We start from the raw sequence: 23472 nt of genomic DNA, 5'->3' as shown, positions 1-23472 counted from the left end.
GTATCTTAAGTAGGAATTTGGATCTGATCTAAATTTGTCAGAACAACAACAAAAATCAAAATTTAAAGTTATGCTTAAAATAATAAAAAAACAAAGTAAAAAAAAGGCTATTGGTGTTAAGTACATACATAAAGGCATTACACATAGGCGTAGATCCCGGGGGGATGGGAGGGGATTTATCCCCCCCCCCCCAATATTTTGCCAGGGGATGCTCCATACAATCATCCCCCCCAATGTTGACGCCTGAATATAGGTTTCTGACCAAATTTATCTCACATTTGCCCATTTTAGCCCCAAAAGTGCAAATTTTACGGCGCTTAGGCGCATTTATTCAACTTTTGCACCATATTTCATCAGTTTAGCTTCAAAATAGCAAAAATTTTTGCGCGCTTCCCGCGCATTTGTAACATCAACTTATTCTGTCGCCAAAAGGTGCTGGATTCACTATTCTTCAAGAATTTTTTTCAACACCATCCCCCCCAATGTCAAAAAGAAATCTACGCCACTGGCATTACACATACCTCCTTCCACAAAATGAGAGAAATGTGCAAGTTTGATAGTTTTGAAGTGCTCTGCCGACTGCATTAGTGTTCTTTGTTTTACACGCACCTGTTCAAGCCAGTATGTCTGTATGTCTTTTGTGAATGGGGGCACAATGGGCCATTCACGAAGGATATACTGGCTTGTACATGTGCACGGCAAACAAAGAACATCAACTCAGACAGCTTGGATGTCTCGAAACTACCAAATTGCGACTTTACGTTCATTTTGTGGCAGCAAGTCCCATGTTTTGAAACTTTTGACTTGCTTCAAACCCGTTGTTCGTATTTAATAGTGTATTCCACATTCCATTCTAAGACCTGGTCATTCTGCATAAACACTATCAGAAATACCATGTCCCCAGGGTTAACTCTTACACGACTTGGCAGCGGCAAGGATGTATGAACATTGGTCAAAATTTCAGCATCAACCTCTAACACAAAGTAGTTCTTCGCGCACTCTAAGGACGCCTCCAATGTAATGCCCGACGTTGTTCTTCGTTCATATATATACAGACAGTTGTTGACATTCTGAGTAGTACTTTTGTGCCCAAATGCAACTGGAAACTCTAAATGCCACGATGGGATGGCATTGTAATCGGGCCTGCTGATTGGTTGAATCACCGAGCAAATGCAGAGTTTGGTGTTAACGCCCTCGCCTTTGCACGCTTCGTATTGACTGTAACTGGACATGCGTTCATAGCTGAGCAGACTCATAAGGTGAGGTTTTGACGTGAATGTCTGGACGATAACAAAGAAGACTTCGTCATCTTGGGTTGCATTCTTGCCACCTGGTACATGAATGTCTAGCTTTGTGGTTATGGTGTCCTGTCAAAAGAAAAAGGTTTGATAGTGAAAATATCAAAGAGATTAATAGAGTCCAGACTCAGAATTGCCCACCCCATGTTAAATCCACTATATTGGTTTGCCACAGATAGAGTTGAAAATAATGTACCTCAAGTATTGTTGGGATTGGGTTATCAAGCAACTTCCTCATCAATTGACCTCGGATGACCCTCAATCATCCACCCAGCTGAAGGCCAAAGGTTTTTATTTGGCTTCAATGTCTGTATTAATATCTAACCAAAGTGAGTTTTTCTGGTTGACAAGATTTATTTAAGCACAATTTTTACCACCAGTATTTATTCAAAAAGTCCAAAAATGTGTGATAATTTGCACCTTTAAAGCCATAATGTAACATTTCCTGAAGAAGACACCGTGCCCCTCAAAGATTTTTAGGTATGTAGTTGTAATAAAATCTGAGATTGCGTGTGGATCAAAATTTCACTGTTTATGTTATTGCCAGTAGTTCCAATTAACTAAAGGATAATGATTAGAGTTAATTTCATTTGGTAAAACAGGATAATATACAGTAGTTCATAACCCAACCCCCCCCCCTGCCTCAAAAAATATATTCTGTATTTTTCTTGAATTAGGAGTTATGGGTTATGGTGTATAGTTTTACACTATGTGTAAAATACTCAGACTGCAGTTGTCACAAGTGGAATGCAGTTGTTGCACAACACTGTTCTCTGTGCACGACACATCTGCTTGACAGGGAAGTGTAACTGCAATTGACCTTTTCGGTAAATCCCATAAGCCTTTGCAAGTACACCTGAGAACTTGTCATTTGACGTCACACTGGCTTATAATGCGCAGTAACAGTGTTCGATAAACAATGTGTGCATCGGCTTCGATCGGCGTGACATCAAATGACGAGTTCTCAAATGTATTCACAAAGGCTTATGAGATTTACCGAAAAGGTCAATTCATAAGGGTAGGTGTGTATCAGTTCATAATCTCCTCTTGTTTGTCACACACAAGAACACAGGCTCTAATTGCTTACCTTATGATAACTTTCCTGAACATTACTGAACCATGTTGCTACCAGTCTCTGACACGAACCAAACCCAGTCTCTGCATCATGATGCGCAGTTCTGAACTGACTTTGTATCGCATTGTTTATCTCTCCTAAAGCAAATTCCGCGACCGTCATCTGCTTAGTGTCATTGGCAACGTAAGTATCAAAAGCTTCACATATACAAACATTAGGCTGAATCCTTGGGATGGAGTTACATGTTCTATTCACATCAATTGGTGATAACAATCCCATTGGTTCAACATCATACTGAGCATGCTCATTTGCTATGGCAATGCTGCCACCTGGAGATAATGTTTGGAGGGCATAATGAACATCGAGTATGCTGACAAGCCGGTCCTGGTTCAGAGCCAATGCTTGCATTTTCTTTTCCCCTAATAACTGGGGCATGTTCTTTGAAGCTAGTATTGTGAGCACTGGATGAAACATTTCAATGCGGGCTTAGTCTGTTTTTTTGAACAATTTTCCGTCGCATTACCGTGATCGGCAAATAATATTGTCAGCATGTTTTCTTGAGTTGATATAGATTGAAAGTAATTGGCAAGATCTTCGTCTAGAGTTTGTACGCGCCGACCGTAGTCGTCATGTGCAACATTGACTTCCATATAGTGAAAGAACGGTTTTCCGACTTTCTTTAACTGTTTCTGCAAATCAGCTAAGTAGGACAAAATATAACTGTGTTGATATTTTCCATTGTAACATATTGCGTTAGGTCCATGGAAAGGGTCTTTATGATCATTGGCTTTCAGCACTTCACAACTTGACAGCGTCATATCAAGCCTGTCAATACCAGCTTTGCGAAGAGCCTCCTGTAGTTTTTCCCACCTTGCATGGGTCTTCTCTTTTGGCAAGTGTGCCACAAGGTTCTTTACTATGCCCCACTCCCATGTCCAACATAAATCCTCTGTCCATAGAGTCTCATATCCCCCTCGTTTATATTTTTTGAGTAACGCCTCACTGTGGATGGGATCTGGTGGCATGTCCTGCGTTCCAAATGGCTTCTTTGGATTGTATATCACACCGGAGAATAGCGCTTGCTCCGTTTCGTAAGTTCTGCCTTTTAACGCTTGCAACAAATTGTAGCTAAACACATGCCCCATCTTATCCTTCTGAATCTTCTTCAATGATTGTACTGTAGCTGGCATAGAGCGCAGAAAGTGGCTGTGAGACACCGAATCTAACAAAATCACATTGATGTTAACGCCACTGTGCCTTCTGGTGTTCGGCAGGTCAGACGTGTCTATCTGAGGTGGTAACAGTAACAGTTGCTTTACGCGTGTGTCATCTTCAATGTTAGCGTCGCTGTCTTGATAAACATAGTACGCATCCTCCTGCTTTTCGAGTTCCTCCATCTCAGCAAGCATACCTCCAAATTCCTTCCTATCCTCCTCATCAACCTCCTCTTTTTGTTCAATCACCACTTCTTCCTCCTCCTCGAGGCTACACTTGATAAAGCAAAATCCAAAGTTGGGCTTTTCTGGGGGCTGTGCCACAAGGCTCTGGATGTGGGCCTCTAAATCGATGACATCTGTAATCTTTGTCCATATTAAGATTCCTTGGCTCACATCGATGGTCCCAAGGATGATTGAACTCTGACAGATGGAAGCAGAGCACTTTACTGTCGGTTTGCCTTTCACATCCTGAAAAAAAAACATAACAGAGAAAAAAAAACATTATTAAATAGCGTGACTAACAAATATGTCATTTCTAAGATACTGTTGCAGGAACTGCCTTTTGAAAATGAGATAAGCGAGTGTAGAATGCTCTTCTGGTCTCTTCAAGAATAGCTGTTTGCGCCTGTGGCCATTAAAACATTAAAGAATTTAACAAGTCATCTAGAGGAGCTATAAATTGCTCTTGCAAATGCAATTTAAGAAGAGCTGTAAAGGAGTGATTGCTCTCACTCCACTCAAAAGGCAGTCCCTGCTGTTGATTTCCTCTTATTGGACCAGGTTTGTGAAAATCTATTCGCAGATGATACATGTAGAATATGAAGCTATGCTAAGAGTTTGATCATTATGTTGGATATTTTTGTTCTTTGTAATGTCTGCAAGTTCAAAAGGTATATCACAGATATCATGAGTGTTTTGGTGAGAGCAAGACTCTAAAAACAGGCAACAAACCTTAATCTCACAGATATTATGAGTGTTTTGGTGAGAGCAGGGCTCTAATAACAGGCAACAAACCTTTATCTCACAGATATCATGAGTGTTTTGGTGAGAGCAGGGCTCTAATAACAGGCAACAAACCTTAATCTACGAGATATCATGAGTGTTTTGGTGAGAGCAGGACTCTAATAACAGGCAACAAACCTTTATCTCACAGATATCATGAGTGTTTTGGTGAGAGCAGGGCTCTAAAAACAGGCAACAAACCTTAATCTCACAGATATCATGAGTGTTTTGGTGAGAGCAGGGCTCTAATAACAGGCAACAAACCTTTATCTCGCAGATATCATGAGTGTTTTGGTGAGAGCAGGGCTCTAATAACAGGCAACAAACCTTTATCTCACAGATATCATGAGTGTTTTGGTGAGAGCAGGACTCTAATAACAGGCAACAAACCTTTATCTCACAGATATCATGAGTGTTTTGGTGAGAGCAGGGCTCTAATAACAGGCAACAAACCTTTATCTCACAGATATCATGAGTGTTTTGGTGAGAGCAGGGCTCTAATAACAGGCAACAAACCTTTATCTCACAGATATCATGAGTGTTTTGGTGAGAGCAGGGCTCTAATAACAGGCAACAAACCTTTATCTCGAGATATCATGAGTGTTTTGGTGAGAGCAGGACTCTAATAACAGGCAACAAACCTTAATCTCACAGATATCATGAGTGTTTTGGTGAGAGCAGGGCTCTAAAAACAGGCAACAAACCTTAATCTCACAGATATCATGAGTGTTTTGGTGAGAGCAGGACTCTAATAACAGGCAACAAACCTTTATCTCACAGATATCATGAGTGTTTTGGTGAGAGCAGGGCTCTAAAAACAGGCAACAAACCTTAATCTCACAGATATCATGAGTGTTTTGGTGAGAGCAGGGCTCTAATAACAGGCAACAAACCTTTATCTCATAGATATCATGAGTGTTTTGGTGAGAGCAGGGCTCTAATAACAGGCAACAAACCTTTATCTCACAGATATCATGAGTGTTTTGGTGAGAGCAGGGCTCTAATAACAGGCAACAAACCTTAATCTCACAGATATCATGAGTGTTTTGGTGAGAGCAGGGCTCTAATAACAGGCAACAAACCTTTATCTCACAGATATCATGAGTGTTTTGGTGAGAGCAGGGCTCTAATAACAGGCAACAAACCTTAATCTCACAGATATCATGAGTGCTTTGATGAGACCAGGACTCTAAAAACAGGCAACAAACCTTAATCTCACAGATATCATGAGTGTTTTGGTGAGAGCAGGACTCTAATAACAGGCAACAAACCTTTATCTCACAGATATCATGAGTGTTTTGGTGAGAGCAGGACTCTAATAACAGGCAACAAACCTTTATCTCACAGATATCATGAGTGTTTTGGTGAGAGCAGGGCTCTAATAACAGGCAACAAACCTTAATCTCACAGATATCATGAGTGCTTTGATGAGACCAGGACTCTAATAACAGGCAACAAACCTTAATCTCACAGATATCATGAGTGTTTTGGTGAGAGCAGGACTCTAATAACAGGCAACAAACCTTAATCTCACAGATATCATGAGTGTTTTGGTGAGAGCAGGACTCTAATAACAGGCAACAAACCTTTATCTCACAGATATCATGAGTGTTTTGGTGAGAGCAGGACTCTAATAACAGGCAACAAACCTTTATCTCACAGATATCATGAGTGTTTTGGTGAGAGCAGGGCTCTAATAACAGGCAACAAACCTTAATCTCACAGATATCATGAGTGTTTTGGTGAGAGCAGGACTCTAATAACAGGCAACAAACCTTTATCTCACAGATATCATGAGTGTTTTGGTGAGAGCAGGGCTCTAATAACAGGCAACAAACCTTTATCTCACAGATATCATGAGTGTTTTGGTGAGAGCAGGGCTCTAATAACAGGCAACAAACCTTTATCTCACAGATATCATGAGTGTTTTGGTGAGAGCAGGGCTCTAATAACAGGCAACAAACCTTTATCTCGCAGATATCATGAGTGTTTTGGTGAGAGCAGGACTCTAATAACAGGCAACAAACCTTAATCTCACAGATATCATGAGTGTTTTGGTGAGAGCAGGGCTCTAAAAACAGGCAACAAACCTTAATCTCACAGATATCATAAGTGGTTTGGTGAGAGCAGGACTCTAATAACAGGCAACAAACCTTTATCTCACAGATATCATGAGTGTTTTGGTGAGAGCAGGACTCTAATAACAGGCAACAAACCTTTATCTCACAGATATCATGAGTGTTTTGGTGAGAGCAGGGCTCTAATAACAGGCAACAAACCTTAATCTCACAGATATCATGAGTGTTTTGGTGAGAGCAGGACTCTAATAACAGGCAACAAACCTTAATCTCACAGATATCATGAGTGTTTTGGTGAGAGCAGGACTCTAATAACAGGCAACAAACCTTAATCTCACAGATATCATGAGTGTTTTGGTGAGAGCAGGACTCTAATAACAGGCAACAAACCTTAATCTCACAGATATCATGAGTGTTTTGGTGAGAGCAGGACTCTAATAACAGGCAACAAACCTTTATCTCACAGATATCATGAGTGTTTTGGTGAGAGCAGGACTCTAATAACAGGCAACAAACCTTAATCTCACAGATATCATGAGTGTTTTGGTGAGAGCAGGACTCTAATAACAGGCAACAAACCTTTATCTCACAGATATCATGAGTGTTTTGGTGAGAGCAGGACTCTAATAACAGGCAACAAACCTTAATCTCACAGATATCATGAGTGTTTTGGTGAGAGCAGGACTCTAATAACAGGCAACAAACCTTTATCTCACAGATATCATGAGTGTTTTGGTGAGAGCAGGACTCTAATAACAGGCAACAAACCTTTATTTCACAGATATCATGAGTGTTTTGGTGAGAGCAGGACTCTAATAACAGGCAACAAACCTTTATCTCACAGATATCATGAGTGTTTTGGTGAGAGCAGGGCTCTAATAACAGGCAACAAACCTTTATTTCACAGATATCATGAGTGTTTTGGTGAGAGCAGGACTCTAATAACAGGCAACAAACCTTAATCTCACAGATATCATGAGTGTTTTGGTGAGAACAGGGCTCTAATAACATGCAACAAACCTTAATCGCACAAATATCATGAGTGTTTTGGTGAGAGCAGGACTCTAATAACAGGCAACAAACCTTTATCTCACAGATATCATGAGTGTTTTGGTGAGAGCAGGACTCTAATAACATGCAACAAGCCTTTATTTCATAGATATCATGAGTGTTTTGGTGAGAGCAGGGCTCTAATAACAGGCAACAAACCTTTATCTCACAGATATCATGAGTGTTTTGGTGAGAGCAGGACTCTAATAACAGGCAACAAACCTTTATCTCACAGATATCATGAGTGTTTTGGTGAGAGCAGGACTCTAATAACATGCAACAAACCTTAATCTCACAGATATCATGAGTGTTTTGGTGAGAGCAGGACTCTAATAACAGGCAACAAACCTTAATCTCACAGATACCATGAGTATTTTGATGAGACCAGGACTCTAATAACAGGCAACAAACCTTAATCTCACAGATATCATGAGTGTTTTGGTGAGAACAGGGCTCTAATAACATGCAACAAACCTTAATCTCACAGATATCATGAGTGTTTTGGTGAGAGCAGGACTCTAATAACAGGCAACAAACCTTTATCTCACAGATATCATGAGTGTTTTGGTGAGAGCAGGACTCTAATAACAGGCAACAAACCTTTATCTCACAGATATCATGAGTGTTTTGGTGAGAACAGGGCTCTAATAACATGCAACAAACCTTAATCTCAATCATGAGTATTTTGATGAGACCAGGACTCTAATAACAGGCAACAAACCTTTATCTCACAGATATCATGAGTGTTTTGGTGAGAGCAGGACTCTAATAACAGGCAACAAACCTTTATCTCACAGATATCATGAGTGTTTTGGTGAGAACAGGGCTCTAATAAACATGCAACAAACCTTAATCTCACAGATATCATGAGTGTTTTGGTGAGAGCAGGACTCTAATAACAGGCAACAAACCTTTATCTCACAGATATCATGAGTGTTTTGGTGAGAGCAGGGCTCTAATAACAGGCAACAAACCTTAATCTCACAGATATCATGAGTGTTTTGGTGAGAGCAGGACTCTAATAACAGGCAACAAACCTTTATCTCACAGATATCATGAGTATTTTGATGAGACCAGGACTCTAATAACAGGCAACAAACCTTAATCTCACAGATATCATGAGTGTTTTGGTGAGAGCAGGACTCTAATAACAGGCAACAAACCTTAATCTCACAGATATCATGAGTGTTTTGGTGAGAGCAGGACTCTAATAACAGGCAACAACAACCTTTATCTCACAGATATCATGAGTGTTTTGGTGAGAGCAGGACTCTAATAACAGGCAACAAACCTTTATCTCACAGATATCATGAGTGTTTTGGTGAGAGCAGGGCTCTAATAACAGGCAACAAACCTTAATCTCACAGATATCATGAGTGTTTTGGTGAGAGCAGGACTCTAATAACAGGCAACAAACCTTTATCTCACAGATATCATGAGTGTTTTGGTGAGAGCAGGGCTCTAATAACAGGCAACAAACCTTAATCTCACAGATATCATGAGTATTTTGATGAGACCAGGACTCTAATAACAGGCAACAAACCTTAATCTCACAGATATCATGAGTGTTTTGGTGAGAGCAGGACTCTAATAACAGGCAACAAACCTTAATCTCACAGATATCATGAGTGTTTTGGTGAGAGCAGGACTCTAATAACAGGCAACAAACCTTTATCTCACAGATATCATGAGTGTTTTGGTGAGAGCAGAACTCTAATAACAGGCAACAAACCTTTATCTCACAGATATCATGAGTGTTTTGGTGAGAGCAGGGCTCTAATAACAGGCAACAAACCTTAATCTCACAGATATCATGAGTGTTTTGGTGAGAGCAGGACTCTAATAACAGGCAACAAACCTTAATCTCACAGATATCATGAGTGTTTTGGTGAGAGCAGGACTCTAATAACAGGCAACAAACCTTAATCTCACAGATATCATGAGTGTTTTGGTGAGAGCAGGACTCTAATAACAGGCAACAAACCTTAATCTCACAGATATCATGAGTGTTTTGGTGAGAGCAGGACTCTAATAACAGGCAACAAACCTTTATCTCACAGATATCATGAGTGTTTTGGTGAGAGCAGGACTCTAATAACAGGCAACAAACCTTAATCTCACAGATATCATGAGTGTTTTGGTGAGAGCAGGACTCTAATAACAGGCAACAAACCTTTATCTCACAGATATCATGAGTGTTTTGGTGAGAGCAGGACTCTAATAACAGGCAACAAACCTTAATCTCACAGATATCATGAGTGTTTTGGTGAGAGCAGGACTCTAATAACAGGCAACAAACCTTTATCTCACAGATATCATGAGTGTTTTGGTGAGAGCAGGACTCTAATAACAGGCAACAAACCTTTATTTCACAGATATCATGAGTGTTTTGGTGAGAGCAGGACTCTAATAACAGGCAACAAACCTTTATCTCACAGATATCATGAGTGTTTTGGTGAGAGCAGGGCTCTAATAACAGGCAACAAACCTTTATTTCACAGATATCATGAGTGTTTTGGTGAGAGCAGGACTCTAATAACAGGCAACAAACCTTAATCTCACAGATATCATGAGTGTTTTGGTGAGAACAGGGCTCTAATAACATGCAACAAACCTTAATCGCACAGATATCATGAGTGTTTTGGTGAGAGCAGGACTCTAATAACAGGCAACAAACCTTTATCTCACAGATATCATGAGTGTTTTGGTGAGAGCAGGACTCTAATAACATGCAACAAGCCTTTATTTCATAGATATCATGAGTGTTTTGGTGAGAGCAGGGCTCTAATAACAGGCAACAAACCTTTATCTCACAGATATCATGAGTGTTTTGGTGAGAGCAGGACTCTAATAACAGGCAACAAACCTTTATCTCACAGATATCATGAGTGTTTTGGTGAGAGCAGGACTCTAATAACATGCAACAAACCTTAATCTCACAGATATCATGAGTGTTTTGGTGAGAGCAGGACTCTAATAACAGGCAGCAAACCTTTATCTCGCAGATATCATGAGTGTTTTGGTGAGAGCAGGACTCTAATAACAGGCAACAAACCTTAATCTCACAGATACCATGAGTATTTTGATGAGACCAGGACTCTAATAACAGGCAACAAACCTTAATCTCACAGATATCATGAGTGTTTTGGTGAGAACAGGGCTCTAATAACATGCAACAAACCTTAATCTCACAGATATCATGAGTGTTTTGGTGAGAGCAGGACTCTAATAACAGGCAACAAACCTTTATCTCACAGATATCATGAGTGTTTTGGTGAGAGCAGGACTCTAATAACAGGCAACAAACCTTTATCTCACAGATATCATGAGTGTTTTGGTGAGAACAGGGCTCTAATAACATGCAACAAACCTTAATCTCAATCATGAGTATTTTGATGAGACCAGGACTCTAATAACAGGCAACAAACCTTTATCTCACAGATATCATGAGTGTTTTGGTGAGAGCAGGACTCTAATAACAGGCAACAAACCTTTATCTCACAGATATCATGAGTGTTTTGGTGAGAACAGGGCTCTAATAAACATGCAACAAACCTTAATCTCACAGATATCATGAGTGTTTTGGTGAGAGCAGGACTCTAATAACAGGCAACAAACCTTTATCTCACAGATATCATGAGTGTTTTGGTGAGAGCAGGGCTCTAATAACAGGCAACAAACCTTAATCTCACAGATATCATGAGTGTTTTGGTGAGAGCAGGACTCTAATAACAGGCAACAAACCTTTATCTCACAGATATCATGAGTATTTTGATGAGACCAGGACTCTAATAACAGGCAACAAACCTTAATCTCACAGATATCATGAGTGTTTTGGTGAGACCAGGACTCTAATAACAGGCAACAAACCTTAATCTCACAGATATCATGAGTGTTTTGGTGAGAGCAGGGCTCTAATAACATGCAACAAACCTTAATCTCACAGATATCATGAGTGTTTTGGTGAGACCAGGACTCTAATAACAGGCAACAAACCTTTATCTCACAGATATCATGAGTATTTTGATGAGACCAGGACTCTAATAACATGCAACAAACCTTAATCTCGCAGATATCATGAGTGTTTTGGTGAGAGCAGGACTCTAATAACAGGCAACAAACCTTTATCTCACAGATATCATGACTGTTTTGGTGAGAGCAGGGCTCTAATAACAAGAACAAAACAGATATGAGTGTTTTGTTGAGAGCATGGCTCTAATAATGGGCAACAAGCCTTTATCTCACAGATATCTTGAGTGTTTTGGTGAGAGCAGGGCTCTAATAACAGGCAACAAACCTTAATCTCACAGATATTATGAGTGTTTTGGTGAGAGCAGGGCTCTAATAACAGGCAACAAACCTTAATCTCACAGATATCATGAGTGTTTTGGTGAGAGCAGGACTCTAATAACAGGCAACAAACCTTTATCTCACAGATATCATGAGTGTTTTTGTGAGAGCAGGACTCTAATAACAGGCAACAAACCTTTATCTCACAGATATCATGAGTATTTTGATGAGACCAGGACTCTAATAACAGGCAACAAACCTTAATCTCACAGATATCATGAGTGTTTTGGTGAGACCAGGACTCTAATAACAGGCAACAAACCTTAATCTCACAGATATCATGAGTGTTTTGGTGAGAGCAGGGCTCTAATAACATGCAACAAACCTTAATCTCACAGATATCATGAGTGTTTTGGTGAGACCAGGACTCTAATAACAGGCAACAAACCTTAATCTCACAGATATCATGAGTATTTTGATGAGACCAGGACTCTAATAACAAGCAGCAAACCTTAATCTCGCAGATATCATGAGTGTTTTGGTGAGAGCAGGACTCTAATAACAAGCAGCAAACCTTTATCTCACAGATATTATGAGTGTTTTGGTGAGAGCAGGGCTCTAAAAACAGGCAACAAACCTTAATCTCACAGATATCATGAGTGTTTTGGTGAGAGCAGGACTCTAATAACAGGCAACAAACCTTTATCTCACAGATATCATGAGTGTTTTGGTGAGAACAGGACTCTAATAACAGGCAACAAACCTTTATCTCACAGATATCATGAGTGTTTTGGTGAGAGCAGGACTCTAATAACAGGCAACACACCTTTATCTCACAGATATCATGAGTATTTTGATGAGACCAGGACTCTAATAACAGGCAACAAACCTTTATCTCACAGATATCATGAGTGTTTTGGTGAGAGCAGGACTCTAATAACAGGCAACAAACCTTAATCTCACAGATATCATGAGTGTTTTGGTGAGAGCAGGACTCTAATAACAAGCAGCAAACCTTTATCTCACAGATATTATGAGTATTTTGTTGAGAGCAGGACTCTAATAACATGCAACAAACCTTAATCTCGCAGATATCATGAGTGTTTTGGTGAGAGCAGGACTCTAATAACAGGCAACAAACCTTTATCTCACAGATATCATGAGTATTTTGGTGAGAGCAAGACTCTAATAACAAGCAGCAAACCTTAATCTCGCAGATATCATGAGTGTTTTGGTGAGAGCAGGACTCTAATAACAAGCAGCAAACCTTAATCTCACAGATATCATGAGTGTTTTGGTGAGAGCAGGACTCTAATAACAAGCAGCAAACCTTAATCTCGCAGATATCATGAGTGTTTTGGTGAGAGCAGGACTCTAATAACAAGCAGCAAACCTTTATCTCACAGATATTATGAGTATTTTGGTGAGAGCAGTGCTCTAATAACATGCAACAAACCTTTATCTCACAGATATCATGAGTGCTTTGATGAGAACAGGTCTCTGTTGGTGTGGTGAAAAATATCTCGTTTGCAATCTTGCATGAGTTCCATAATGGCTTCACTCGTTTGCATGATACTTGTGGGTTTGGTTTGGTAGTCGGGTCAAAACGTGGTACCTTGCATGCTTGATTGGGTGAAAGACCCTGTATTTTGTGCAGAAAAAATGGAAAAATGACAAATGATTATCTTTCTTTTTCATTTAAAGAATTGTTTTTGCATGAAAATGTACTAATACAGAGTAACAATGTTCTGTATCCCACCAATAATCTTATTTCGATTGTGAGAACGCTTATGTTGGTGAGACCAGTCTACAAAGCTCTTGGCAAATAGGTTCAAAGAACACACTAGAACCACAGCCCACCCTCCCCCAACAGCAGTCGGTGAACACACATCTGATCACGGACAAGACATCAGTCTTGACAATGTGCAAGTCATTGGTAGGGAAGATCATTTCTGGAACAGGGAACTCAGGGAAGCCATAGAGATCCACACACAAAAATCTACACTCAACTAGCTCTATCTCATGTGATGTGAGAGACGATCTCATACTCTCACCCCTTTCTACCCCCCTCCCACCCTCCCTCTCTCCCCTCCCCCTCTTTTCCCCTTCTTTTCTAGTGATGGCCCTGTATAAAGCTAGCTACACAAAAGATGTACTTGTACTTACGACCAAACTTAGTTGCTGTATTTTGTCTCTCAAACTTCCAAAGCGACTACTCGAGAATTTCCCACTTGGTGATACAGAACTCTCCCAGTAACTTTCAACTAGTAGGATGAACAGTATGATGGTTAAGACCAGCACAGTGAACTCCAGTAAGAACGCTCTGTTACATATTCTCTGCTTGAGACGTCTTCTCCTCATCATGCTAATATCACTAGGACTATAGCCACCCATCAATAATACCCAAGTACAAGATGCCTGCAGGTGAACTGCCAAGACTGCAAAAACAATAATACATTTATTATAATTAAAGACGGAGATAAAAAGAATTTATCGCGTCTAACGTCATCTGTCAATCAAACTCGAGCACGGCTTGTTTACAAACTGTGGTCTTGAATCGTGATGATGACTTGCTTGAAGCAGCAGTATAACCGGGCACCTTATCTTTAATTTTGCACCTTCAAACATGCAAACCATCTCAAAAGTTAGGTATTTATAGTAGGAAACTTTCTTTGGCGAAGGCACCATGTCAACAATGCCTAGAAAAGCTGCTTTTGTCTTGTAAAAGTACGTAATTTTTCGCCATTTGCTGTTATTCCTTTTCTCCGATCAGCACCAGATTGATCAGTCTTCCTTTTACGCGCTATTAACATGTGTAAATCAATCAAGGATCGTAATTGACAGTGACATCAGACGCAATAAATTCTTTTTATCTCTGTCTTTAATTATACATTTATTTATACACATATTTTGCTTCATTTTCCCCCATAGGCCAAAATAAAAGTACCAGCATATCTCAGAGCTGCTATGTGCATTCATTTTTCAGTGTAAATTTATCTCACAATTTTCTCGAAGTTTTCCAGATGTAGAGATTTTTATACCACAGGAAACCTCTGGCTACATGTTTGTGTGCACAAAATTTCTTGCAAATTCATTCGCTTAGCAAAAATATTGTCAAATTTGTACATGTACAATTGTACATGTTATGTTAATTGCTATTAACAGAACAAAATTACAGCATATGGCCTAATATAAAGTACATATATAATTATGTTATGAATAGCCCACAAATGCAAAATTGGAATAACCAACACATGGCCACAAAAAAAAAAATTAAAAAGAGCTAGATTCAGTGAGCATGATCAGGGAAATCTAACTTCAGTCGTCACTAATTGCTAGTGGTCAATGGTCATGGTGGTAGATTCATTTTTGTTTATTATTTTCCATTGATCATTAACCACAATTGTTACATAACTGTTTCTATGCCATGTAAAAGCAACATATGTAGGGTTAATGCAAAATTGCAAATGTATATGGTAATACAAATTTATGTAAAACAAGAGCTGTCCTAGGCCATTTACAATGAATAAACCCCATGAGCTTCAGGGGTCTATTTCGAGTCCTTTATCACGATTCAGTCTCGGTTTCTGAGTTCTTACAAATGTATGTGTACAGCTTCCAGAACTCTATCTGGGACAACCTGCTGCTGATGCCCAGGGGGGTGGCAGTACATCGTATCATCCTATGACGTCATCAGTGAAGGATGTCTCGATCGTAGACAAGATATCATCACAGCATCACCATCTGCTAAAGACGCTAGTCGAACTAGCTAAAACATTACAGGTGAGCGAAAAATAGCGTAGTGTTGAAGTTAAACTCTTTTAAAATCATTTTATCTACCACTATGTATGAATATCCACTCGTACCATATTATGAGATCACACCACTAAATCAGATCCAACCCTATCTGACTGAAGAAATAACAACCAGTGTTTTTATTTACTGACCATGCCAGGTGCATTTTAATGGAAAAAAAGTTCAAAATGAAGGCTGATGTGCCCATTTTTTGGTGATAGTTGCGCTCTGTGGATGTTTTTCTTATCATCCAAGCAAAAAATAATAAAAAATATAATTACTATTCTGACATTTTAGGAAGGTTTTTTCGTTCCATGCGCCAAATGATGTCACAGCATAGAAGCGCTGAGATGTAGGCTTTGGTATGGTTTACATCATGTTCAATGCACCACTGCGAGAAATCGAGCCGCTCAACTACCAAAAAAATGGTGGTTTTAGGGTAGAATATATCACAAACTTTAAGAAAAATTGTGTTTTGAATGTCCTAGCACGTTCTAACCTAGTTCGCAACGCAAACTTAAAAAACCGGGCAATGAACAGCCACATCATTTATCGGTATGACATTTTCAGATTACGCTGCCCTATTTAAGTTTGCACTGAAGTGCCATCTCAGTTTTGGTGCGCCGATGTGCATCATTTGCTATTATGAATTCTTATTTATTCTGGATAAATAATGAAGTAATAATTAACCCCAGACGGAGACAATGACACACAAGGCAACAGCAATTTTTAGCAATACTTATTGGCCATCAGGATAGACAATAATTTTATTTTCATAAACAAAGATTTCAGCCATTATATCATTACAAGCAAAGGGTTTGTATACAACCCTGGAATGAAATCAGAAAGGATGGGATTCCAAGATAAAAGTAAAATACTCAACCCAATTTCTGTTTGACAGTAAACACCCAACTGAGGAATTATGAATCCCAAATCAAGCAAGTTCAAAAAGGGAAAAATCAAAAGGATGGGATTCCAAGATAAAAGTAAAAATACTCAACCCAATTTCTGTTCTCCAGTAAACACCCGACCGGAGAATCTGAATCCCAATCGCAAATTCAAAGGGGAACTCCAGAATAAGAGCAAAATGCTCAACCCAATTTCTATTCTACAGTAAGCATTACTGAGGAACGTATAGCCCACAAATAACCCGTCAAAGGGATTTTTATAATGGCCGAAACTTTCCACTCTATCAGCTTTTCATTATATAATTAGTGCATATAGACTATGAGACATTGGCATTTATCTTTCACTTCAGTAGTCCACTCTTGGGCAGAACATGAAAACATAACAAATCAAGAGTAAATATATGTCTGAATTAATATCCAAAAAGTTCCCACGTTTTACTTTACTCATTTAGGAGTTATTTGGGGTTAAAAATGTGTTTTTCGTGATTTTTTCCATTTTTTTCTAAAAATGTCAAATATTAAAATAGCTGTAACTTTAAAAATAAATTGAGTAGAAATTTCATTTCTATTGTAGATGTTACACGTCACATGGATTTCCATCACTGGTGAATAAAAATGTCACAGCACAACTCTAAAATATAAAAAAATGGCAAAAACCATATTTTTGTGCTATTTTTGGCCATTTTTGACCTAAAAATGTAATTTTTGCATGGGAAAAAAATAAATATATATTTTCTTGATTTAAAAAATATGTCATTATAGTAACCTAGTTATTCTGAACAAAAAAGTTAATGATGGTGAATGGCTGTGAGCTATAGTTTTTGATCTATGGCCCTTTCAAATTCACATATGGACTAAAATAGCATGTTTTTGTCAATTTTTCCAATATTAGGCTGAAAATACTTTTCTGTAATTTTAACAAAATTTTCAGTGTTTGGAAAGTGGGAACTTCACATATATTATGAATATTATAGTACTTTCATTTTAAGCTCGTTGTAGATCCACTGGCAGCTCGGTTTCCATGGCAGCAGCAATTATATTGGTCAATTTTACTAATTTCAATGCAGCAAAATCATTTTAGTCATCATTTTACTGCATTGAAAGTAGATAAAATTGCTGCTACCTCGGTAGTGGGCATACCAGTGGATCTTGAAATAGCTTAACATTAAAGTACAATTACATGTTCATATTATTAAGTGAAGTTCCCACTTTCCAAAAACTAACAAGTTGGTTAAAATGGCCGTAAAGGACCATTTTTGGCGTAATATTGGAAATATTGAACAAAAACATGCTATTTTAGTCCATATGTGAATTTGAAAGGGCCATAGATTAAAAACTATAGGTCACAGACATTCACCATCATTAACTTTTTTGTTCAGAATAACTAGGTTGACATAATGACATATTTTTTTAATCAAAAAAGCATATATTTATTTTTTTCCCCATGCAAAAATTACATTTTTAGCTCAAAAATGGCCAAAATAGCACAAAAATATGGTTTTTGCCATTTTTTTATATTTTAGAGTTGTGCTGTGACATTTTCATTCACCAGTGTTAGACATCCATGTGATATGTAACATCTACAATAGAAATGAAATTTCTACTCAATTTATTTTGAAAGTTACAGCTATTTTAATATTTGACATTTTTGGGCAAAAATGGGCAAAAATCACGAAAAACACATTTTTAACCCCAAATAACTCCTAAACGAGTAAAGTAAAACGTGGGAACTTTTTGGATATTAATTCAGACATATCTTAACTCTTGATTTGTTGTGTTTTCATGTTCTGCCCAAGAGTGGACAACGAAAGTGGAAAACCAAGGACCGTAGAGACGCATGGCCTATAGTCTAATACAGTCGATTGCTCCGAAGGCACATTCCTTGGAGTTAAGCCTCGAGGTAACAATACCTGGAAGCTACAATGACTGATATTAATATGAAATATAGAGATACAGGTGCATATAAGTGGAAGATGCAAGATAAAAGAAAACAAACATCTCCTTGTTTTTAAATACATATATGTATATATAGCTTGTCCTCTAAGTATTATATGTAATTAAACATGACATGTTTAACTCTTGATCGATAAGTCTGTCTTCTCTGAGGACTCCTTTCTATGTTAGAATTTTTTGAAAACAGATCTGTTGTAATAATGCAATAAGCTGCAGTTAAATTTTATGCTGCTATATAAAAAATAGCATTATAATGAATTTTGACCGCGCATGTCGGGAGCTTATCATTTATTTGCTATTTTATATCAACATTCAACAAGGATATTTGAGATTCCAAGATGAAAGCAAAATGCTCAACCCAATTTCTGTTCCACAGTAACACTACTGAGGAATCTGAATCCCAAAGCAAATCCAGGGGAAATGAATACAAATCCTCATGGGATTCCAAGATAAAAGTAAAAATACTCAACCCAATTTCTGTTCTACAGTGAATACCCGACTGAAGAATCCAAATCCCATAAAAATTTTCTTTACCAATATAATTATTTGTGCTCAAATAGCATGCCTAAAGCATGCTATATATCATGCAACTATTTAATTTGTTTTCCTTAATTATGTAAGGAAAGCAGTACCTGCCTTTTTTTAAAAACAACTTATGATTTGCTTGAAATAAAGTCCTTGCATTAACATTTTTGACAAACACATAGGCTCCCCTTTAATTGGGAGAGGTGGGTGGGAATTAAAATTTTTCGTCTATCCATTCTGGAAACCAATAATGTAATGAAAACAAATCACCACGACGGTGACCAGCGCTGACGAGAGGGCAGCTCTCATTGGTCAACACACGATGCTGTCACGCAGCTATGGCAACACCCGGGAAAACACAGACCCGATCGGTATGAACCGGAATTGCTTCCGCGTGGGGTCAAATTTGTTTTCTTACCGTTTCACGTTAGAAAACTTTATTACAATTTCAAGCATAGACGCTTAGGCAAGAAGTACAAGAAGCTGTGTACCATAATTAATATTATGACAAACATGCAACTATTTAAGCTATGTACAGGAGCCTTGTATTTTTTAGTGTAAACTCTAATTGAAATCATGCAATTGTGTTGCACCAGCTTTTTGTATACACTTCATCCCATACCGTTGTGCAGAGCTACTATGGTATGGGTTCCCTGTACTAGTTCTAACCGTGAGAAAATGATGATTTCTTAGGTACCTCTGAACTTCCATTGCTTTACACGGTGTCATGCTTCAGCGAATGTCATGCTTCAGCGAATCCGACTAGATTTTGAATGCAATGGTCTCTAGCCTAGAATGTGAAGCTATCGGTGAGCAAATTCTTGGCTAGACTTCTCGAGCAAAAAACAAGTGGATACAGCTATTCATGAATTAGCAAAATACACTCAGTAAATCGCGGCAGCGTTCGGTTCCAGGGCTATGCCTGGTGCTATGCGATGGCAGGGTAATGACGGCTTCCATAGGTAGCTTTACTACTTTTATATAGTAGAATCACTTCCCAGTCTTTTTTATTCCCTGGTATTAGGGTGGCCACAATGCTAGCTATTGTGTGTACCCACCCCTGCCTACATACACAAATGTATGGTGGAAATTGTAACAGATTCTGCAGCAGTTGGAAAACTTTTGGACATTTTGAATTCCATATAATTTGTCTCCTAGTACCGTATTCGTCCGAGTATAGTCCCACGTTCGAGTATAATCCCACCCCCCATTTTTCAAAAAATGTCAGAAATTGTAAAAAAAAAAAATAAAATTTTTTTTCTTTTCCTTTAAGTTTTTTTTTTCGGTTTTGGAGTGTCCCTGAACCTAGACCTAGATGCTAGGATCATTCATGGTTGACCTAAAAAATAAAAAAAAATAAAAAAAATTCAAGATATTTTGTATTTTTAATATGAAAATTGATAATTTGTATTCATGTCATACTCTATTAATGATTTCAAAATGCATTGAATTTGAATGCATTTTTTTTAATTGAGTATAATCCCACCCCCAATTGTGAAAAATTTTCACATAAAAAACGGGTGGGACTATACTCGGACCAATACGGTAACTTCTGTGCAAACCCGACTACCTAATTCGATAGAAAATTTTCTGCTCGTAATGAAGGTGAATATAGCATTTTTTTTTTTCTATTCATAAAAAAGTTACGCACAAAATAAATTTTTGTCATCATATAAAACTATTTTCCCAAAGATGTACAATTATGCTATATTCAGTTTTACAATCTAGACCCTCAGAGCAAAATCCTGTGCAAAAATCAGACAATTTGGTTGTGTAGTTTAGGAAATACAGGCCTTTGAAGGTCATAATTGGCACATAATAGCGCCCTCAATGGTGAAAATCACACATATTTAGTCCTGCCAAAAGAGTGATTTCAGCCATTTTAAAAATGTTGTAAAGAAGCAAATATAGCAATTATGACTCTGGATTTTTAATATTTGCATAAATGAACATTAAATAAACAAAAACAATACATCTCATGCTTTCTTTGGCTTTATTCCCACAATTATCGCTTCATGAATATATGCAAATTTATGACAAAATCAGGAATTTCCTAAAATGGGGTAAAATGGCCAATTATGTGAATCTTTAAAAGGCTGTATCTTCGCAACGGATTGTCCGATTGAGTTGATTCAAAAGGTTTTTTAAATCATTTTGCAGAAGGAACAATCCTGACAGAAAAAGTAATTCCAGGGCAGGGGTGGGTTTGAAATTTTCATGTGACCACCCTACTGTACTGGTATTGCTTGGCATTTTTGGTAAGCTTACCGATTTATGAGATTGAACATTGCAAATTGCCAAATGCATGCATGTACTGTCATGACTGTACATCAATCTAGTCCGAGGTGCTCTGACGATAACACTCCGATCGCCAGGCAATCTACACGTGAAGTAGGCCAGTGGGACAACGAAACCGCTACGTGAACGAGCTAACAATCATCAATCGGCATGCACGCTGCACGGGCATGTACGACAGTGAAAAACATACCTTTAAAATACATAAATGCTTGCAATTTCACCTACCTTGTTATGCCTTCTTATCGGTTAAAGGTACAAACGCTTCCTGCAATACGATGATTAGGAATTATGACAATATTTAATGCATTTTGTCGTTTCATTATGATGATTAATGAATGCAGGCTTCGTGTTGATTTTTTCTCGAACTACGGTCTGTCAATGTCATCATCACACTTGCTGACAGCCCGTAACCACCATGCACAGACTTCAAAAAACTTGCGGGAAATTTGAATTTGATATCACTTTCTATAAATGAGCCCGTTTTTGGTTTGTTTTGTTTTTTGGCAAGGCAAGGCAAAGCGGGGCAAGCAATTTTGGCAGGTCAAAAGGGGTCGAAAAGGGGTAAGCGATTTTTGGCACTTTATAGGCCTTTCAAAATCGTTTAGAAAGTAAACACATCAATTGTTTACAAAAAACATTAATTTTTCTTTTTGAACAATATGAAAGTAAACACGTTGAATCGAATGTTAGAATCTAAATACTCTCATGTGTTTACTCTTTGTCTTTATGTGGTTAGTTTGGTGTTTAGATGTTTTTCCTCATACCTTTACTGTGTAAATGAAAAATTAAATGCCGCATGATGTCATGATAAAAAAAAGTATTACAGAAACCCTAAACACTTGGATTTACATTTTACAGACGGTGTAATTCATGAATTATGACTTTATAACCTATAGAACTGCTGTAACGGCCAAAATAATGGTTTCTTATACAAAGCTTTGTTATTTCAGCTCAAAATTGACTGAAACCTTATCGACATTATATTATATTAGGCCTATATTAGTATTATTTCAGTATTTTGAGTATGGAATAACAAATTAAACAGTCGAATCGTACATTATGGTTTTAAATTAGTATTTCCAAGTGGTTTTTTTTTGCACTCACCATGCTCACAATTTGTTTAAAAGATTCTCTATATCCATACATAACACATCAAAACAGTCGGTCACTATAAATGGTGAGTGACGGTGCTTAATAAAAGCACTCACTTTCTATAGCCCCGGCCCAACTTGTTCAAGTTGCTCAAGTTTAATCTAAATTTAGTTAAGTTCCACGTATGTGCCTATTCAATATTATAATATCACTCCTGACAAAATATGATTACAATTTAAACACCAGGGATGTGAGAGTAGGCCTATAGGCCTACTCTCGATCTCACATCCCTGTTTTACACAATTCATCTTAAGCAAAAGAAAATGTAGGCCTTTTGTTTTACCAGACCGATTTCAATTGTTAATGCACTATTTTTGCCCAAAATAAAGGTGAAATTTTACCGGGCCAATTTTCAATTTTACAAATGTACGGTGTATTAGGTGTTGAAATTTTCTTTTGTGGTTGATTTTATAGGGTTAAGTTTTAGGGTGAAATTTCTTTTTCGGGAGTGAGCTAGCAAACCAACTCCTTTGCGGTGTAATTCTCCTAGCCTGCCCCAGTGCCCCCCCCCACATCCCCGCATGTGTACCCCCCACCCCCTCAACCGTGCCTTAATTCCCCCACAAAAAAAAACCTTGCCCCAACCCCTTTTGGCCTGCAAAAAATCCCCCATATATCATATATTATTTGACCTTGCTTTCTTGCTTCGTTATTTGTGGTCCTGTGCCACCTGGCCAGAAAAAACAGCGTAAGTGCGCCACCAACGAGATGATAAGAAAAGTAAATAAAGGGCAGCGATTGATTGATTGTCGATATGTGGCACACACCGCGACGTGTGATGAAGATCACTTTTACACAGCTGTCTTTTTATGATAATTATGAAATTGAATG

General features: G+C 38.2%; 1 protein-coding gene across 1 annotated transcript; it reads right to left on the bottom strand.

Annotated features, from left to right (window-relative positions):
* Positions 1-327: 327 nt before the first annotated feature.
* On the bottom strand, positions 328-21849 carry LOC140160689 (uncharacterized). Its single transcript, XM_072183977.1, is given in 6 exon segments — positions 328-1367; positions 2386-2888; positions 2891-4058; positions 13467-13652; positions 14177-14448; positions 21715-21849. Coding segments are annotated over 5 exon segments (2643 nt in total). The 5' UTR covers positions 14405-14448; positions 21715-21849; the 3' UTR covers positions 328-809.
* Positions 21850-23472: the final 1623 nt, after the last annotated feature.

Source organism: Amphiura filiformis, chromosome 9 (genome assembly GCF_039555335.1).
Source record: "Amphiura filiformis chromosome 9, Afil_fr2py, whole genome shotgun sequence".
In the NCBI taxonomy this organism is placed as follows: domain Eukaryota; kingdom Metazoa; phylum Echinodermata; class Ophiuroidea; order Amphilepidida; family Amphiuridae; genus Amphiura; species Amphiura filiformis.
This window is presented reverse-complemented; position numbering and strand designations above follow the sequence as displayed.